This window comes from Cygnus atratus, chromosome 2 (assembly GCF_013377495.2).
Source record: "Cygnus atratus isolate AKBS03 ecotype Queensland, Australia chromosome 2, CAtr_DNAZoo_HiC_assembly, whole genome shotgun sequence".
NCBI lineage: Eukaryota > Metazoa > Chordata > Aves > Anseriformes > Anatidae > Cygnus > Cygnus atratus.
Window position 1 is genome coordinate 61,474,567 of NC_066363.1, and position 19,180 is coordinate 61,493,746.

At 39.7% G+C, this 19,180-nt stretch overlaps 1 protein-coding gene across 2 annotated transcripts in view; it reads left to right on the top strand.

Moving 5' to 3' along the window:
* Positions 1-19,180, top strand: part of ITGA9 (integrin subunit alpha 9) — a 216,824-nt gene that overhangs the window by 111,380 nt on the left and 86,264 nt on the right. For both annotated transcript variants that reach the window (XM_035552621.1, XM_035552622.2), the window contains one exon: positions 10,685-10,761. In XM_035552621.1, the coding sequence (XP_035408514.1) occupies positions 10,685-10,761 (77 nt within the window). The remainder of the gene's footprint in view (positions 1-10,684; positions 10,762-19,180) is intronic.

Consider the following 19,180-nt stretch of genomic DNA (forward strand, 5'->3'; position numbering starts at 1 on the left):
AGTAAGAAAAGGATTTTTGACATGGGGTGTGCCTGCAAGTGTGCTTTCAGCTAAGGAAGTAGGCAGAGCTTCGCATTCAGCGTAGCAGTCATGGTGACAAAGCCCTGGCTGAGTAGCCTCGAGGCACTGTGACAGGATCCTCAAAGACCGATTTCATGGAAAAATCGGGGCTTAGTGTTCTCTCTTAGGATTCTTGTCATCTTGCAAGCAGAATTGTTTTTAAAGGCCAAGAGGAATAGTAGGAAACAAAGTTTATGTAACAAAGGACTTGCATTTTCAAAGAATATAACGATTCTGGAGAGACCTTACGTTTTGGAAATCCAACTGAGAAAAGATCTAGTAGGTTCTGTTTTCAGAAGATCCAACTCCCTCTGAATACCAGCTCCAGATAACGTTGAGATAAGTGCTTAGCAGGAGAAGCACAGGTACCACATTTAGCTTGTGAAAACAGCAAGATTTCTAAAGGGTAGAGGCAGATGGACAAGTATGGTATTAACGCTAGTACTGAAGTCTTTAAATGTAGCTAGTGGTGTGTGATTTCAGAAGTCCTAGATCCTGTTGGTCCAGTGAGAAGTGGCATTTTGAAGCTGGAAATGTTGCATCTGTTGCTTCAAGGTACCTGTTGTTACAGGTTGATGCTTTGCTGATAAGCTCAGGTGGCTAACTTCTGTGAATGAAGGTGGCAGAAGATGATGGAAATAATGAACAGCTGATGAAATGGGAGGGAGCTGTAACTGGGCAGGAGAGGGGGAGACTTCCATCTGTCAATATCCTGCGTCAGGTCTGTTAGACCCACTTGAAAAGCCACACATCTTGCAAACATGCAGGCTTCATAGTCACTTAGATATGATTTTATTTAAGCTAAAGTGATGTCAAAGCTGAAATGATTGCTTTCAGTGGATTTTAGTTTGTTTTTCATGACCCAGATGTTCCCTGCATGTGTGCATGACTTCCCTCAAGGAGAATTACAGCACTATGGTTCACAAACAAGCAGGTAGGAAAAAGTATCAAGTAACCTCTTGATGTAAGAATTAAAGGTTATACTGAGCATACAAAGTTCTTCATGGTGCTTTGCACCAATGCATTAAGGAGTCAGCTTGGAAACAGTTCATAGGCACCCACCAGTGGGAAGGTGTATCCCTTACTGGTGGCATAACCACTGAAGAGGATTATGTTGGGTATTCGTTCTTTAAATCAGTTCTTTAAATCATTACTTTGTATGTGAGAAAAAAAACTGTCTTGTACTAATTGATTAGACCAAAACAGAACTAGAGTAGTAAAGGAGTGCATTGATGTGGTTTTCATTCAGAATGCCTTAACTTATTTAACTTATTGATCATGTTTATTTTAAAATAATGCAACTTGTACTGTAAGGCAGTGCAAAAAGATGCTTGTATTTAAAAACAAACATACCTATGACTGTTCAGGGAGGGGAGCCTCCTTTTCCTAAATGATCTGGCCTTAAGGCAATCAGAATATGATAAATAATGTAAACTTCTGAGTAATTTGAGGAAAAGGGTCTTCACAGAAATTTCCTAATGAGCATGATGCTATTGTGGGACTTCATGCATTGGCTTTTTTTTCCTAAGCAAAGAGGCTCTCCTAGTTCAAAATAATGTAACTAAACTGGCCCAGGATACAGTAACAGTTGATTTCTCACTAACTTAGTCATTTTCTAGGGTTCTTGTATATGCTTACCAGAAACTATGGTTGCTATAGCTTGGTGTAATCATTTGTGGTAGCAAAAGCAAATTCTTACGGGCTATGTGTACATGTCTATTGATAGATGCCTTGGCAACTTTTGTACAATTGTTGGGTGGAGACTGGTTATGTGGAGAAGATTACAGCCTTCCAAGTTGTCAGTGGCTAGCCAGCTCAGTTTTGTTCAAACAGAAAATCTCTGATGGATCAAGGTTGGGTGGAGAAACAAAGATTTTACTTTTTGAGTGTGTATTATGAACTTTAAAACTTCCCACCCTGAGAATGACTTTCCATTAACTTCCTCATTGCCTTCCAAATCCAGTTGCTACCTCCGTCCACTGGAAAAAATTAATAAATTTTCTTATTTCAGGGAAATTAATGTGTATTTAGAACATGGTTTGGCTTCGTTCATTCTAAGTGGTTTGTACTATAACATTTATTTTTGTATACCCACTGTATAAATACATGTCAACCAGGAAAGACAAAGATCTCCTGCCAAATACAGTGGGGATTTGTTCTAGTAGTATCCAGTAATGTATCTTAGAGTTTAAAATGTGGTATGCTAGAATTTGTCTGTTTTGAATACTGTAATAAAATCACCTGCTGTTATGTGGATGGAGACACCATTTTGTTATAGGAAAATATTCTCAGTAGATTTAATTGTGTCAGCGTCTTCAGGATTTTGGGAATGGTCTGTCATAAAACTGCTTATAAGTTATAAGAGACATAAAATGTTTAGGACGTTCTGTTCCCAGTTATGTCAGACTTCCAGTGAGAGTCTGGGTACAGTGCTGCATCTCTGGGTGTCTGAGGCTGCACGTCTCTGGGACAGGCTTCACGTTTTTAAATCAAAGCACTATTTTTGGAAATGCGTGTTTGAAAAGTATTTGGACATAAATTAGTTTACTCGACAGGTATGAGAAAGCATAGGAGTATTTTTTATGAAGCTGAATTATGAACACCTGTAGTAATTTTGGCTTGCTGCATTAATAATGGCACTCTGTTTTTTAAAACATCCCCCCAATCAATATCTCATACTGAGCACAAGGCAGTGACAGATCTACACAGGCTGAAATGTAGTGTTCATCCACACAGCGTGATCCAGGTTTGCCAGTGGCACCTTCTTCAAAGCAGAGATGCCAACATGCCTGCTTAAGTCAGGTGAGGTCTCCACCAGCAAACTGAACTGTGCCTGGTGCATTTCTAGGTGTTGGAGTGACATCTCTATCCTGATAGGCTGCTGGAGTGGCTCTTGCCATGGTTTCAACCTGTGCCAGCTACTGCAAACCATTCCCAGGCATGGGTCAGCTGCTAGGATGCTCCAAGGGTCTTTCCCTGTCTTGGAGGCCGGGGCAGTTTAAGTTACTGGTACAGCTGAAGCCTCAGAAGCTTCATGTACTTGTCTGGAGCTGGATCTGTGGGAAGGGTGGCAATCAAATATTTTATACCCAGGCATATAGGAGATTTCTGGGAGACTGCAGGAGTCAGCCAAATTGCTGACTGTGTTCCAGGTGAAACTTCTTGCCACTAAGCTCCCTTTCCTCCCTGGGCAGGGCAAGCTCCCACATTCCCTTCTGCGTTTATTCTTGCAGAGATCTGCCGTGTGCCACCCTTCCTACTTTATCGCTGTTCTTTCTCCATCAGGCAGGGTGGGATTGCTGAAAATGATGCTTTCCACTCCTCCCTCTGCCATCCTTTTGGTAGTGTCAGTCTTTTGCTTTAGACAAGTTTGGTCAGAGTCAGTCCTGAACTGGCAGGGACCGGGTGCTGTTCATGCCAGGAAATCTGGAAAGGACCCACCCTGAGCATACACTGGATTAGGCTGAGTATTGCATTTGTCTGCTTTTTTTTCTTTCCTTTTTTTTTTTTTTTGTTGAATGGCAATAATGAGGAAGGATTTACAAGTCTGGAAGAGATTCAGCGCTGAGTGAGAACAGCAGGTGTCCAGATGTATTGTACCTCTGAAATGTTTGTAATTAGCAAACTTGCTGAACTAAGAATTAGTGGAAATCAGTGCCTCTGGTATGCATATTTCTATATGCTTGTTCTTAAGCAATAAAAGGCTTGGCCAGTAATTGTCCAACTTGTTTATATTCCTGCTTAGAGGCCGAGGCAAAACATCAGAGCTGGGGATGCATGAGACATGGTTTAGATCTCGTGGGCTTCCTGAAGAACAACAGCCAATATGACATGCACATGTGTGTGCGTACAGATATGTGCACCTGCATGTGTACGCTGTGTATGTGTGCCAGGGAGAGTCAGACTGCAAGGTGATCTTGTCTGAGGTGGTAGGACATGAGTTATCCAATTTAGTTTATATGTTCTTCAAATAAATAGGTAGGAAAGTGAGAGATGATCACATGAACATTTGCAAGCTGAACCCTAAATTGAATTCCTGTTGGGTAATTTCTGCAGTTCCATGTAACAGCATGAACTTCATTTCCAAGCTACTCTGTGGATGGAGAATTGTAAGTGTAAGAGGGGACAGTTTCTACTTATGTGTTGAGCTGTTAAAGAAAATCCTAATATATTTTAAAAGCCACACAGACAGATGACAGGCTTCATTAGCTCTCTTGATATTGTTTCAGCAGTTACATGAAGGGTCAGTAGAATTTAATTGGAATACCTAACATCTGGAGAGCAGATAATACGATAGTATTAGCTTGTTCAGTTCAGAGTACCTCAGTGCCACAAAATCCTTGTCAGTTCAGTGTAGCAGTCATAAAAACAAAACCACCGAAGTGCAGGTGAATTTTTAGGAGAGGACTTTCACACATCCTTGTGGGTCTAACGGAGCTACAGGTAGACATAAATTGCTTATCTGATTATTCTTAAGCTTTGTGTTTCTAGCCGTCAAAACAGTTGCCACATATAAATATATATATTTATTTATCATTGTTATTGTGCTCTTATATTTCAAATCACACTATTGTATGATGAGCAGCAATGGTTTTGACTCCTATGTTAAAATGTTTAAGTATGGAAGCATCCTAGGTGAAAGATTCATCTTACACAGTTTCAGTTTGGATGGTAGAAATAAGGATGTTTAGGGTAGAAAATGTTCTCAAATATCATTAAAAACGCTCCTGAGATGAAATAATTGAATTATTCTGTAGTCATCCAAAATAAATGGAAGACCATTTAAGACGAGACAGGAAAATATATTGAGAAATGTGCTACAGAAATCCATCCTATAATGGTATTGGGAGATGGAACAATTAACCTGGTATGTCTTTCTCGTCTTTGTTCTATGGATTTATAAGGTCTGAAATCTTGTATAATGAGAACACTTCTTGGATGATTAAACTGTTAATGATTTCAAAAAGAAAAAAAAATGCCTCAGCCTGAAAAATGAGTGAGTCAGACTAGAAATCTAATAAAGCTCTGAAAGGCTTTGGGGGGTGTATTTCTATTGCCACCAATTGTAATTCTTCACCCCAGGAGAATACGAGGCCAAACGATTGCATTGTTAAATCCACTTACTGCTGTGAGGAATAACTAATACATATGCTTATTAATTTATGTTTGCATTCAATTGCTAACAGGTTTCATGCCTGATCTTTTCTAAATGGCTGATTTCATTTGGGAGTTCCTGTTCCTCTCGAAAAACACTTGAGTGTTTTCTCCCCTTTTTATCTTGGTGCTCCAGCCCAATTTTCAACACATTCTGAAAGGTATAAATAGCAGGATAGAGCTGAAATAGGGGAGAAATTAATGCATTTGGCCTTAGATGGCTTGACAAGTGTCAATGCACTAGTCATGAGCCTTAGGCCCAGAGTCTTCCGCTCTTCAGAGTGGATGAATTTCCTTGTAGCCTTCCCCAGCTGGAGAAGTTCCATGTGTCGTGAACCCTTATTAGTGTAATAAAATAATTACTACCATTCAGTTCCTGTTTTCTTATACTAATGCACTGTGAGTACCTGTTTTTTAAGTGGGAAAGCATGCTCTGATGAAGTCTACGTGGAGCTGAGGGAGCTTTCTGGCTAACCTGAGTCCCCTGTACCATGTGGTACCAAGGTGGCTGCTCTTTGGTTTCATGGTTCAGATTTTGGCTCAGATTCTTCTCAACTCTTACAGCTCGGCTCCCCTGGTATTCCTGCCTTCGTCCTGTGTTTGCTCTGCCAGTTGTTGGAGGTGTTGTGGAAATCATATGTTCTTAGTTTAGTCAGCACATCTGATGAAATCCTGGAGAGCTTTTCAGAGTATTAATTGCATTTCTAGCAGGAATGTGACTCTGCTTTTTTGCACTTGGTTTAGCAGGATATTTGAATGGATCGCTTCCATGAGTAGTATAGTGAAGTATTGGATGTCTGGGGGGAGCCAGTAACTATTTATCTGTGGTCAATAGATCTGCAGGTAATAACTTTATTTTTCAGGCAGCTGGAAAACTTAAAGACAAAATGTAGGTCTAAAATCAGGCTCCTATATCTGGTTAAGCTTATTAATATACATGTGACTAATTTGTAAAGCTATAAAATAGGAAATAGTTCCTGGATAAGGCAGTGAGATTTGCTTACTGCTCAGTACTTTTGAAAATCAGATCACATATCTGGGTCCTTAAATATAGAGCTAGGAACTGAACTTCACCATGTAACATGCTAATAGGCATAGCATCAGGATCTGAAAAGTTTTTTTAAAAAAAAAAAACAAAAAACAGACTGGCAAGCCCTCTTATTCTTAGCAGTGCTTTTGTGTTACTACCGTGATGTAGTTTCTAAGGAATCCCTGCACATACTATAGGGTGTGGTGACAATTTACAGGAAATCAGTGTAGATACTGGAATGCTGTATTCTTAATCCAGATTACTGTGCATAATCTGTGTTCTGTTGAAGTATGTGGCACAGTTTGTGAATTTAAATGGATGGATCCTCGAGTTTCCGAAGGCCAGTTCTGCCACTTTGTAAGAGAGACAGTTTGAACTTTTTGTGGACTGATGTATGAAGAAGTAGTTAAAGACCTGATCTAGAGTGAAATCTCTTATCCAAACCATAAAGCAATGTGTTTTCAGTGTTCTTTTGAAAATCCCAGTTCTCCCCCTTCTCTTCAAGTGCTGACCTTCAGCTGTCACTTTCCTTTATCTCAGAGAAGATGGGCACAACTCTTACAGAACACAATATTGGCAACCTCTCAAAGTCTTGATTGCACATTTTGGCTAAGACCTGAAATTTCTACTGTTTCTCTGAATTCTGGGGGGTTGAATGTCTTGAAATACTTTTTTCTTTGTTTATTGGATGATTTCCAGTACTTTCTGTGGGCAGGAGTGCCATAAACACAGGTTTTTTCACTTTTCTCTGTTTCCTGTTCTCTTCCCTACTCCCAGAAACATAGATGTTTAATTTTAGATAGCCATTTAAAGAAACTGAAGCAATTTAGCGAATCAGGTTTGAAACCCTGGATTGCCTTCCTCTGAGCAGAAAACACTGGCCATTAGGCTCAAGTCAGGCTCCTTCTTGCTTGGTTTCCTCTTGGTATCATTTCTTGGCAGTCCAAGATCAGCAACAAGAAAAATGGGTATACCTTTAACCACACTAACCAGCAGCTTTGTGCTTAAGGATGCTTTAGGTTGCAGGACGATGGATTTATCCTATTACTTCATAAGGCAAAGGATCATATATTTATGTAAAATGTGGAATTTAATCCTTTACCTCTATTCAAGAGGTAAGCTGGACAGAAAGGTACTTGCTACAAAGCCCTGAGGGCCTGTGTAGACACATCTTCCCTGTCAGCTGGCTCTAGGTCTCTTCTCACAGTACACTTATCAGATACAGATGTCTTTATTTGCTGTATAACAAGTATGTCTTAACGTAAGCTTTTTGGCTTACTTTCTGGAGGACTTGGGCAACATCCGCCTCTGCTAATCTTTCAGGATGTATCTGCCACATTCCTTGACCTCCCAAGAAGCATCTTCTTTTCTACCCAAAAAAGTTGCCAGGCAGAATATCAGAAAACCACGTTTGTCCTGCGTATTTGGTGACCTGGTGGGAACCGCTATGGAGCAGTTTCGTGTAGCTGCTGGGTCCTGCGCAGCAGGGGGGAACGCAGGGAGGAATCGTGGACCCTGAAATCACTGGATTTGTACTCTGATGTGCTGTAGATCTGGGGATTGCAGGAAGGCTAGCAGACTCACTGTGCACACACATACAGCATTAGCTCTGTGCTTTACAGTGAAGATGTGTCCTAGAAACATTGACGTTATTCAGTCTGTGCTGCTGAGCACACAAATACCTTTTTCACTCTTGGCAATGCCAGACAGAAGTGTGGTGACCTTAAGAGATGCAGCTGTGTTTCTCATTCAGGACAATTTTTGTTCACCCCTTCCCACAAGCTTAAAAATTCTCTTGAATGTATTTCTTATGTAAAGAAGCTTCCTGACCGTCTCTGATGAACATGTTCAAAACTGTGAGGTAGTTGGTACAATTGAAGTGGAATCCAGTAAGAATCCAGTAAGAATTTGAACTTCTGTAAAACCACTGTTCAGAATTTCTTCTCACCTTGAGCAGCAGCAACTGCAAAAATTGTGAAGTGTTTCCTATGCACAAGAAATTTATTTCCTCCTACTTCCCTCTTTCCCATCCTGAATATTATGTACAGCCTAACGGTGTGAAGGTTGGTTACCTTGTTCAACACTTTCAATATATAAAGAACTCTGTAAATCCCAAAAACTGTTATTTTAAAGCCAAAGCCACTTTAAAGATTGCTTAGAGCTAAAATTACTGATTATATTCTGGTAGTGCTTATGCATATCCCAACAATAGATGCTTGCTCGAACAACATGAAGTGCTGAATTAGGTACGGTTTCTGGCCTGAAGAAATCACAGTCCAAGTAGACCAATTAAGGGCACAGTAACAGAATGTATAAGTAGTGCTCACAAATGTTATGACGACTTACAGTGTGTTTACCACTTTTAATTCTTTAGGAGGGATTTGAAAAGGCAGGAATTAGTCAACTGGAAAGGCAGAAGATGCAACAGGCTGGGCAAGGGAAGGCACAAGACAGCAGAGAAGAAAGTGGAGGAAGCAGAAGTGAGAAGTTACTGGATTGAGGCTGTAGCAGGCACACAAAATCAGGAGGTAGAATAGAAGCATGGCAAAATCTATTCAAACAAGGGAAATACTGGAGAACAGCAAAATAATCCAGAGATATCTTTAGCCTACAACAGATTGAACCAGTAGTGGCTGCCTGGATGGGTCCTAGCAGCTGTCTGGGCTGGAAATCTTCTCCCTGCCCCCTCAAACCTGAGTGGGTTCAAAATTAGCCACAAAAGTAAGGAGTTTGCTCCTACACATTTACAGATCTGGGGACTCATCATCCTTATTTATTTCTCCTGTGGTAGTGCTATGTAGGAACTTGAGTTTTATCACATAAAATATTCCTGATGTTTTTAAGAGTAGCTTGCTGTCCACTGCATGGTGTGTTGGAAGAGATACGTGCTTAGTAGTTTTAGAAAATGAGGTATTTCTTCATTCCTTGTGAAGAACCACATCTATGGATTTAGTAACAAAATTCCAAGATTGTTAGGTAGTTACTTAAATGTATTTACAGTACTTGATTCTTTTAAAAGTGCAGGTCATATCTTTGGTCACTCTGTTCACTTTGCCAAGATTTCTGTAATGCAAATAGGGAAACTGTCAGGCAAGACTGTTTTTGCAGTTTATTTTTCTTTCTCCTCTGAAGGTCAAACAGTCTTTCCTATATATAGGTACTATGCTGGTTGAGGATTAGTGCTGAGAACTTTTGAAACTATACCTCTGAAAAGTACCATGTTTTGAGAGGGATTCCTTGTGCCAGTTCCTGTCCAAGGGCTATCATGATTCTTGTCCTTTGGTGTGGGAGCCTTTATTAAGGAGGAAAAGTAGTCTCAGACCTTGTGTTTAAACACTCACCTATTTCTACATCTGAGATCATGAAAAAGCAAAAGGTGGGATAGTAAAATGAAAGCACAAAGTAAATCACCCCAAATGTACTTGCCACCTCCCATTTTTCTTTGTCCTATTTGCAACTTAGCTATCAAACTATGCTGTAGGTTGTACTGCTAGTCCAACACTAATTGATATCATAAAGGTGCACTCCTCTTTGGAGAGCTCTAAAAACACAGACAAAGGACAGGAAAAGGTCTGCTCAACTGTTCAGAAAGGTATTAGTTTCTGTTCTTAACAGCAGGGGAAAATAACCATGATCCTGACAGCTTCTGAGTTTCTTGGACACCAGGAATGTGTTCCTATCCTTTCCTTTTGCTCTCTGTTGGCTGCCTCATTTAACTACGACAAATTGCCACAGAGATTCACGTAGGCTAATGGAGACTTCGTACGTATTCCCTGTCTGTCAACATGCCATTCTTTTTGCTGCTTAGTATGCTAATGCCTGGTGTTCTTTCACAATTCCTGTTTTTATCAATCTGTTAAAGATCATAAATGATAGTCTTTATCACAAGACTGACAGTGGTCCTGTTGTCCTAGGATATCACTGGGTAGATAACAGTCTGTAATTTTCTGTTGCTCGCAAGATAGCAGAGAAGTTTGCCACTGTTCACAAAGTTGTTTTTTTTTTTTTTTTAAATCCTTATCTTTAATGTAGACCACTGAATGTTTGCATGATTTCCTTTCTTCCAATTTTCAGGGCTGAAAATAGTTTCATTGATAGTTTATATTTTCTGTTTCATTTTCTTGTACATGTGTTGGAAAGAGGTGCCAGAAATATTGTGTGAGAGAAGTAATTCTTGTAAGATGAGAAGTGGGAATGGATTGAGGAAAATCTCTGAGAGAGTCTGTTTTTGTTGAACCTTCTTGTTCAGTTAGAAGAGAATAAAGACGTTTTTGATAGATGAGATTTGGCTTCCCTTGAGTTTCCTTAGCATTCACACTAAATATTGTGTATCACAAATTTTGGTGATTTTTTTATTTCATCCAAACATGTTGCCTCTTTGGGGGAGCTTTAATCTTATACGTTTTATGCTATAACAGTTCTTTTCTTTGCTTTTCACAGACTGTTTTTGAGAGGAACTGTCAGTCTGATGACTGTGCTGCTGATTTGAAACTTCAGGGTAAATTACTGCTATCTAGGTGAGTAGTTGAAGTTTTTTCTTTTTTCATTCTTATATGCTAGTACACCATTCATTTTATGTAAGATGTATTCAAAAATCAAAATGCAAATAGTCATCTTATATCCAGACTAGGACATTGATAATGATGACGTGTCTAGTGCGGTAAGGTCTCAAGATGTACACAGAGGTGTAGGTGTAAACTGCACACAGAAAAGCATTTTTGTTCCAAAAAAATGTCACACAAGGTTTTAGAAAAATGTGTCTTCTATGGTTGTGATCCTACCCCACCCCAGCCTTTAATTTCTGAAATTGTATACTTTGCTAACTCTTGAAATGCTGCACTCCTTTGTCTTTTTGTTAGTAACTCAGGGGGTGTCTGATTTCACTTTCTTCTGGGGTAATAAACCTTGTCAAATAGGCCAGAGGTGAAGTTCAGGTTCTGTCCTTTGAGACTGGTGATCCTAGGAAAGCACCTATTGTTTTGTCAGGATGCAGTTATTCAATTTCTGGATAAATCAGGCTAAAGGTGAACTTCATGCATCACTTCTGTTTCCTTTTTTTTTTCAGCATTTTAGCACATTTTTAGAAATGGAAGTGCTGATGTGAGTTATTTAATTGTGTGCCAGAGGTTTTGCTGTTTGCAGGTGCTCTCTGTGAAATGCTTTGCTTTCAGGTCGGGAAAGAGGGGAAGAGAATTTGCTGCTTTTGAAAATTGGAGAAAAAAAAAAAAAAAGAAGAAAAATGAATAGGAGATATACACATTTTATGTAAGTCTACAGCATACTGTAGCCATAGTTGGAGACAAAACTGAACAAGAGTCAAATCTGAGTAGTTACGGACTGGACTTCTCCAGACACGACTGAAGTCCACAGGAATGTTTTGGGGGATTGGCTGGGAGCAGAGTTAGGTCTCAGGTTGCAGAGTCCACACTTTGACTGTGATTAGTCTGGATTTTTGACCTTTCACTAGATTTTAGTGGTGAGAAGAACATACTGAGAGTAGAGCTGGAGACTTGTCTGTGTGGACTGGGGAAGCAAGTAAGGGGGTTTATCGTGCACTTGGGGAATAATCAATAAAAAAGCAGCTTCTAAAAACTTGTCAGTGTGTGGTAATCATAGCAGTAAGAGCTGTATTTGTGATTACAGTATTAAACTGTTTACTTTTATGACTGTTATTTATGCTTTCATGACAATTTAAAAACCACACCTGTCAAAAAAGCTGAGGATATTCAAATAGAGTTTCCACAGTCATGTAACAAAATGTTGAACAAGTACTCTCAAGTCTTTTTTGTTCAGTGACATTCTGAAGTCCTGTTTGAAATAAACAGGATGTCATCAAATCTGTCAAGTCCACACAGAACAGGTTTTCTTTAGGTAAAGGGTATTGTAGACTTCAGCTAGTAAGAATCGTAACACAGCAAACATCTCTGAAGAAAACACTTTTTTGGTCTGTAAAAATACAAAAGCATGCTATGGATTCTGATTATAGAAAAATGCCCACCTTGAAGAACATGCTCGTATTTCCAGCCCCATATATCTCATGCTAAAGAACCCTGTGAGCCTGTTTTCACATACTGTCTGCTTATGATAATTCTGTGTAAAAAGCATTTGCTTTGTAGGAAGAGCATAGAATGTGAATCTTTTATTACTATATGCACCTAGGAACTAAATGGGTGACCTCATTGTTAGGAAGATTATGGCAATGTCTTTGTCTAAATAATCGCATCTGACTAAAATTGGTGGACTTATTAATAGAAGCAATGCACTTAAGAAACACAGACACAATAGATTGAAATAAACAGGGTGTTTATGGGAAGGCAGCAGTAAATACAGTGTCTCAGATACGCAGCAGCTCTTTGAAGGTGTTGCTGGACATATGGGTAGGGTGATCTGGTTGAGGTCATCTACCTGGGCTTTCAAAGCTTTTATTAGAATTTCTCACTAAAAGTTCACGAAGAAAGTAAGTTGTCCAGGCCTAAGAGGAATGATGCCTGAGCATTACTACCTAATTAAAAAGTAGTCAACAAAAGCAGTAACTAGTCTGTTTTTCTGGTGTGCATGTGCTGGGGCCAGTGGTACTCATCATACTCATAAACAATCAGGGAAATCTGCTAAAAATAAACAGCAAGGTGATAAAGTTTGCTGATCATACTAAGCTATTTAGAGTAATGAAAAGAACAAATGAGGAGGTATATTTTCAAGCAGCATATGGTTAATCAGTGGAGTTTACTGCTGGGGATGATGTAAACGCTGAGAACTGAAATAGTAGAGATGCCAAATTTGAACGCTGGAAACTGCAGAAATCTATCAGAAAAATAGCACTACATGCTTGCCTTGTTCTTCCATAGGCCTCTGCTTTAGACATAGTTAGTCTCTGCTGGATGGACTAATTTATTCTGTCTGTTCTTACACATTTTTTCATTAATTTGTAGCATGTTAGAGCCAAAATCTATGCAGAAAGTGATATATTGTGAGGTATAGTATTGTCCATCACTATAAAAGGCTTTCACATGTGTGCTGGTCAGAGCACTTGTGTGTGTAGGAAGTTAGCTCAGATTACATTATCATCATGAGAATTGCTTGCTGAGGTCACGCTCACGAGTTCAGGAACCACGCAAGCTACTCTGATATAGAGTTCACCTGAGATGCATTTGAATCACTAGACTTACCCAGTTAGTTGAGATCACACCTGCATTTGAATATGCCAAACCAGTGTACCAAATGACTGACAGGAAAATGATCCTGCTCTAATTTGGCATTTCTTGGGATCCTCCTTCTCTCCCCAAAACTTACTAGTACCTCCACAAATGGGGGCCACTGCACTTTGATACATAACAAATAGACAAACCAGCACATCCACATAACAATCTAATATATGGCCACTTATCCAAAGTGTTCAAACCAAGCAAATCTGTGTTTGTAAATTGAAAACTGCCATTCTGACCAGATAAAGTTATGTTTGCCTTGTTATTTCCTGTTGGTGCTGCTGCAAGTGGAAACTGTGCTGCTGGGCGAGCTGAAGTCCTTCACTGTGATGTTGGTAGTGCGGAGGAGAAGGCGTAAGGCCTTGAAAGTGGATAATGATAAAAACCTCAAAGATTTCTAACCCTATCAGAAAGCTTTAGTGAAGATTTCAGAGGGTGAGAATGGGATGTGGTAGTGATTCCCATGCTCTGTTTTTTTTTTTTTTTTTTTCTTTCAAACACTTTTGTTATAGTGAAAGGTGTCCTTGGAGACATGGGCTAAAGACCAGGGTAACATGTTGTACTGGAATAAAGACAAGCTAGAATGCATTTATTCTGAATATAAAAATACACATTCTCAGTTAACAGAGGTATTTCTTTAAGGCTTGATTTCAGTTAAGAGATGGCCCTCTTTAAGGCTTGTCTACTTTCATGAGCATGTGTTTGCATGTAAGCCCACCCCAACTTGTTGTAAGGATTGTGAGATGATGGAGCCAAACTCTTCCTGCTTGTGGCAGATGGCACGAGGGACAACAGTCACAGACTGTGTCTCGGCAGCTTCAGGCTGGAGACCAGGAAAAACTGTCTTGTGTGGGCAGTTTGTGCTGCACTGGAAGGAGGGCAGAGATCATGGGCTCTGCTGTTCTGGGTTTCAGGACTCAGCAGGATGAGGTTCGAGGTCCCAGCTGACTGTGGTTGGCAATTGTTCTGTGTTGAGGAGGAGGATGGATGCTATGGTCTCTAGAGATAACTTCCAACCAAGTTTGCTGCAGTTCTCTGACTCATGTCAAGGTAAAATCCTCTCTGCAACTTGAGCAATGCTGCGTCAACAAAGAGCATCCCTTCACAAAGGTGGAAACAGCTGCCTAAGACAGTTGTCTTCCAGTGTCATGGCTGAAACCTGCCTGTGGGGCTCCTTGCCAATCACTGATGCTGCCTCTGCCAGCAAGAACATGCAACATCACAAGAGGGGATGGTGATATCAAATGCTGGACCTGACAAAAACTGCAGGGATTAAACTTTCTAGTGCAGATATAATGAGGTAGCATGTGAAACAGCCACAGTGGTGCATGCTAGTGTTACCACAAACGGTCTTTTTAGTGCTGGGCCTGCATTTATTCTCAGGACTGTGAATGTTGTTTGCCTAAAACTACAGATGCAACTTAAGGGTAGGGGAAAAAGAGCCATGGGATGTGCTGGGGATTTGGTGAAGGCAGTATTGGGAGAAACTGAAGGATCAGAAGAAAAGTGTTTTGTCTTTCCAGTCGTAACTTTTCAAATCCATTCTTCTTGAAGAATAAACATGAGGTTTCAGCACCACAGAGTAGAGAGACCACCTCGTCACCTCCCCATCAACGAAACTCCAGTGTTAAATCTTGCAGCTGTAATAGCAGATACCAAAATCTGGCCCTATCCATGCAGTGCTGCCCCATCTTAGTGCAGAGGATGAGGGGTGGAGGGGATTTAAAAAGGAAGGGATTTAAAAGTATTTTAGTGTAAAGAAAATATAGCATTTATGTATTGCACGTGGGTAAATCTATCAAGACAATCTGAAACCTTAAGAGAAATAGGAATAGGATATTTTGCAATAAGTTATATTTTTATGGTAACAGCCTTTTGGGACAGCAGTAGAAAACCGATTTTCCTTGCCAGTAATCCATTACTGAAAAGCAAAATGCAATTAAAGAGTGCTCTGTTAGCTATTATTTTCAAATATATTGTTTGATATTACAAATGCATTTATAACGTATCATGCTTGACTTGAATGCCCCACTTCGTATTCTCAGCCCAGCAAATGTCTTTTTCATTAGGTTTCTGTAGCAAATACCACATTTTTATTGAGCCTCTCCTTAGCTACTTGTTTAGAGGCTGAACTGCATCTGTTTCCTCAAGATGTGCGGGGGGAAACTGAAGCATGTATTTTGTGGAAGATTAGCAGATTTTGAAGGCTAGAGAAGCCTAATCTGTTCCTATGGTACTCTATATGGGTGGAAAGCACTCTGGTCTTTTAGGAAAGAACCTAAATGTGCTGAGAGAACAGCGTTCACAGGAACACAAATCTGGTCCTGGTCCAATGCCTGAGACTGGTGTTCAGGTAACTGTCTACAAAGGCAACAGCAGTGACCAAAATCTGATTAGGCTTCAAGGGGAGCCAAGTGAAAATCACAGAAAATACATCTGAGTGACGGTAAAGGTGTTTGAAAAAACAGGCTTTCTTTCAGCTATAATAAACAAACCAGCTAAAAGACCAGAGCAGAATGGGTGGTGGCTTCCCTGTGAGATGCAGCTAGGAAGGAAATCCTGTATGACTGTGTAAATACACTGACAGCCTGTGTGCCGCAATGAGTGGTGCAGCTGTACTGAAAACAAACAGCAGTAGAAGAAAGATGATGTTGCGGCATGTCAGGTAGCTGCAATGTTCCAGCGTGAGCTGTGCACATGTTATGTAAATCAAGTTGTAAGGATAAGGGCTGTGAGCTCCCTCGGGTAGAATATGCTGTAATAAATATTGCTATTCCTGAGAAGGTTCCAGGAGGAAGTCTGTCTTCCATATATTTATGTGACATGAGGTTATCCTTCATCTGTCATTCGAAACCGCATTACTCACTCGTTGGAATGCTTTTGCTCATGTGTTTGCGTGGTTGTAATATGCAGCTTTCTTTTATGTATAGGTTTTAGAGCACCCTTAGGTGTTCTAGATTGCTTATTAGATTCAAATTTACCTTCTTTCCCTAGAGACTGGTTGGGGTTCCTGTCTGTACTGCTGCAAATTGTTTTGGAGAAGTCAAATTGGACGCAAAAGTTGTTGAAAGCCAAAGGGGCAACAGGTGCATTTGCAGAGATTTGCAAGGTTTTACGAACTTTTCATGTTTTGCATTGGAGTCAAAGCTTTCATAAGTTTTCTTATGCAATGGAATTGTTGAGAAACGTCCTTTTCCAGTTGAAAGGTCATGCTTGTGACTTGGGCCATCTTCTGCCAGTCCTTCTGGAATTAGCAAGAAGATGGACAAAAAAGCAATCTGTCAAACTTCATCAAGTTTGAAATGTTTCCATTTTAATAAAATGATTTATGAAAAAAAGTATTTTCCAGTTATCTTCTGGTCAGCTCTACAGAAGCATTTTTTTTCCCTTCAAGTAAATTCTTTCTGTGACTTGCTAAAATATTAACGTATTTTCTGACAGTACTTTTGTTTCTATGATCTGTTTTGTCCTATGCATGTATCTACTTGATAGGCAGGTTAACAATTCAATGTGATCTTTTGGCATGTAACCTCAAAGTACCTAGCCCACACTTCACTGAAAACACCTGCATCACCACCCCATGGTCCTGCACCCTCTGAGCTTGCTGGACTTTGGAACAACTTCTAAGTTTATAAGCATATGATTATTAGTGAATAAAAATAAATTTCATTTAGCTATGCAACCGATAGCTAATCATGTGGTTGTTTTGCAAATAGACACAACAAAGAGTCTGTTCATGGACCTATTAAAATGTGTGGAAGGACTCCCTGTGGCTCACTAAGCACACGATCAGACATTAAGCACCTGGATTTGAAAAATGAAGTTTTTTCAGCAGTTTCATATTGGCTTGTCAAAATATTGCAGAACCCTGACTGAAGGAATCCAGAAGTCATAGATAAAAACGTGTTATGACAGCTTTGTCCAATTTGCTTTTCACCAGCACAAGATGTAACAGCAGAGACCATAGTAGACTGCAGTGACAATGTAGATAGCCAATGCTTTCTGAAGGAAGGAGCAATAACATCAAATGTTGATTAGAAAGATCAAAGCTGTTTTGACTATATCTCATGAATATGGTAGGATTTCAAATAAATAAATAAAGGTTTTCACTGATCATAGGCTTTGTAAAGCCGTGGAGCAAAGCTGCAAGCTTGTGGTTTAACGTGGGAAGCAAAGCTGTTTCATAAATTTGACCAGGCTCACGCCTCAGCACTTATCTTCCTTTGATCACGCAACAGGAATTTGTTTCCAGAGAGGCCTCAGGTTTCATGGCCTGCCCGTTGCGGTTTTATGCCCCTGAAGTGCATCTTAACAAAACAGTCGTGATGAGGAAAAACAATATCCTTTCATTTGGAGCTGAATTACATGCTCTGATAATATCTATTTTTCCCTTCCTCTTCATTCATAGCAGATGAAAAATTTGTTTTCACTTATTTTATCTCTCACTGAACAAACACTTCTTTAAAAATATTTTTGACATTCTGTTTACCCTAGACAGGCTACCCTAAATAACATAGCTAGTCAGATGGAGCTAATTTGCTGCCTTACGAAGAACAAAAGAAAAATGAGCAAATGCTATGGTTTAGCATGCCTAGTGCTAGGAAAGTGTCTTGAGCTTTCAGTCTGGACCATGTGTATATAAAGCTGTGTATGCTGGTGTCAATATTCCTGACTTCTGGGATGCAAATATGGAGCCATGACCCATCCTATTGCAGTCGTGTGCTGCCCATAGGTTACTAGGTTATACCCAAGTACTGCCCTAACTCCAGGTCTTTTAAAGTATCAAAAGAGTTCAGAAAGAAGAGGAAAACATTGAAAAGGGGTTATGCTGTTTCTAACTGTGATTTAAGAGATTTTGCAAATTATAGCATAGTTTAATGCTATTTCAAAGTAATTTGGTGCATTGTAAAGGGAGCAATGAAAATGTTTATAGCATTTTGTGTATATTAGCACATTTGTAATTCTATTTGGAAGTAAGTCTATTTGGTGAATCCAGGAAGGAGAGATTTGATTTCTAATTTACTTCAACTTTCATTTATCTTTTGCCTACAGACAGTTGCTAGTGAATTGAATGCTGCATTTGCAAGGCACATGGAAAAATTTGTTGTAGCATACCCAGGGTCTGATCTGCAGTTTCCTGAAAGGACTACCCAGTAGAGCCAGCAATTAATCAGGATGTAGCACAAATTTCAGTGGGAGCATCATCTCAGGAACAAGTGAATGTTTCCCCTGTTGAGGGTGAATGGGGATAAAGGAATGGATTTTTGGTTTCCATCTGGTTATTTGCACTCAGAGCTTCATAAATCTCTCCCAAAATAAATAAATAAGTCCAGTTTGATAGCAGTGGGCAGTCCTGGTCCTTTTGAACATGTGGTGATTGAACCCATGTGGATGGTAATAGAGCCATCAAGTAACAAGTTGTAACAAACGTCAATAGTCTGCATCTAATACAAGAATACAGATTCCCAATCTATTCTTTTTTTTTTTTTTTTTTTTAAGAAAAGGATACTGATTGACAATCGGGGTACTGTACAAGGCAGTCTTATAACTTCTTAAATGCTATTCTGTGAGTGGTTTTTGTTTGTTTAAGAATCACTTGACTGTATCCACTGGAACACGATTTTGCTGTTTGTTTGTTAAACCAGATCCTGAAGAGATGAGTTTTTTGCATTACATAAAATGATCATTGAACTAATGTGTAACCTGGCCTTCCTTGTGAACAGCCCAACATCAG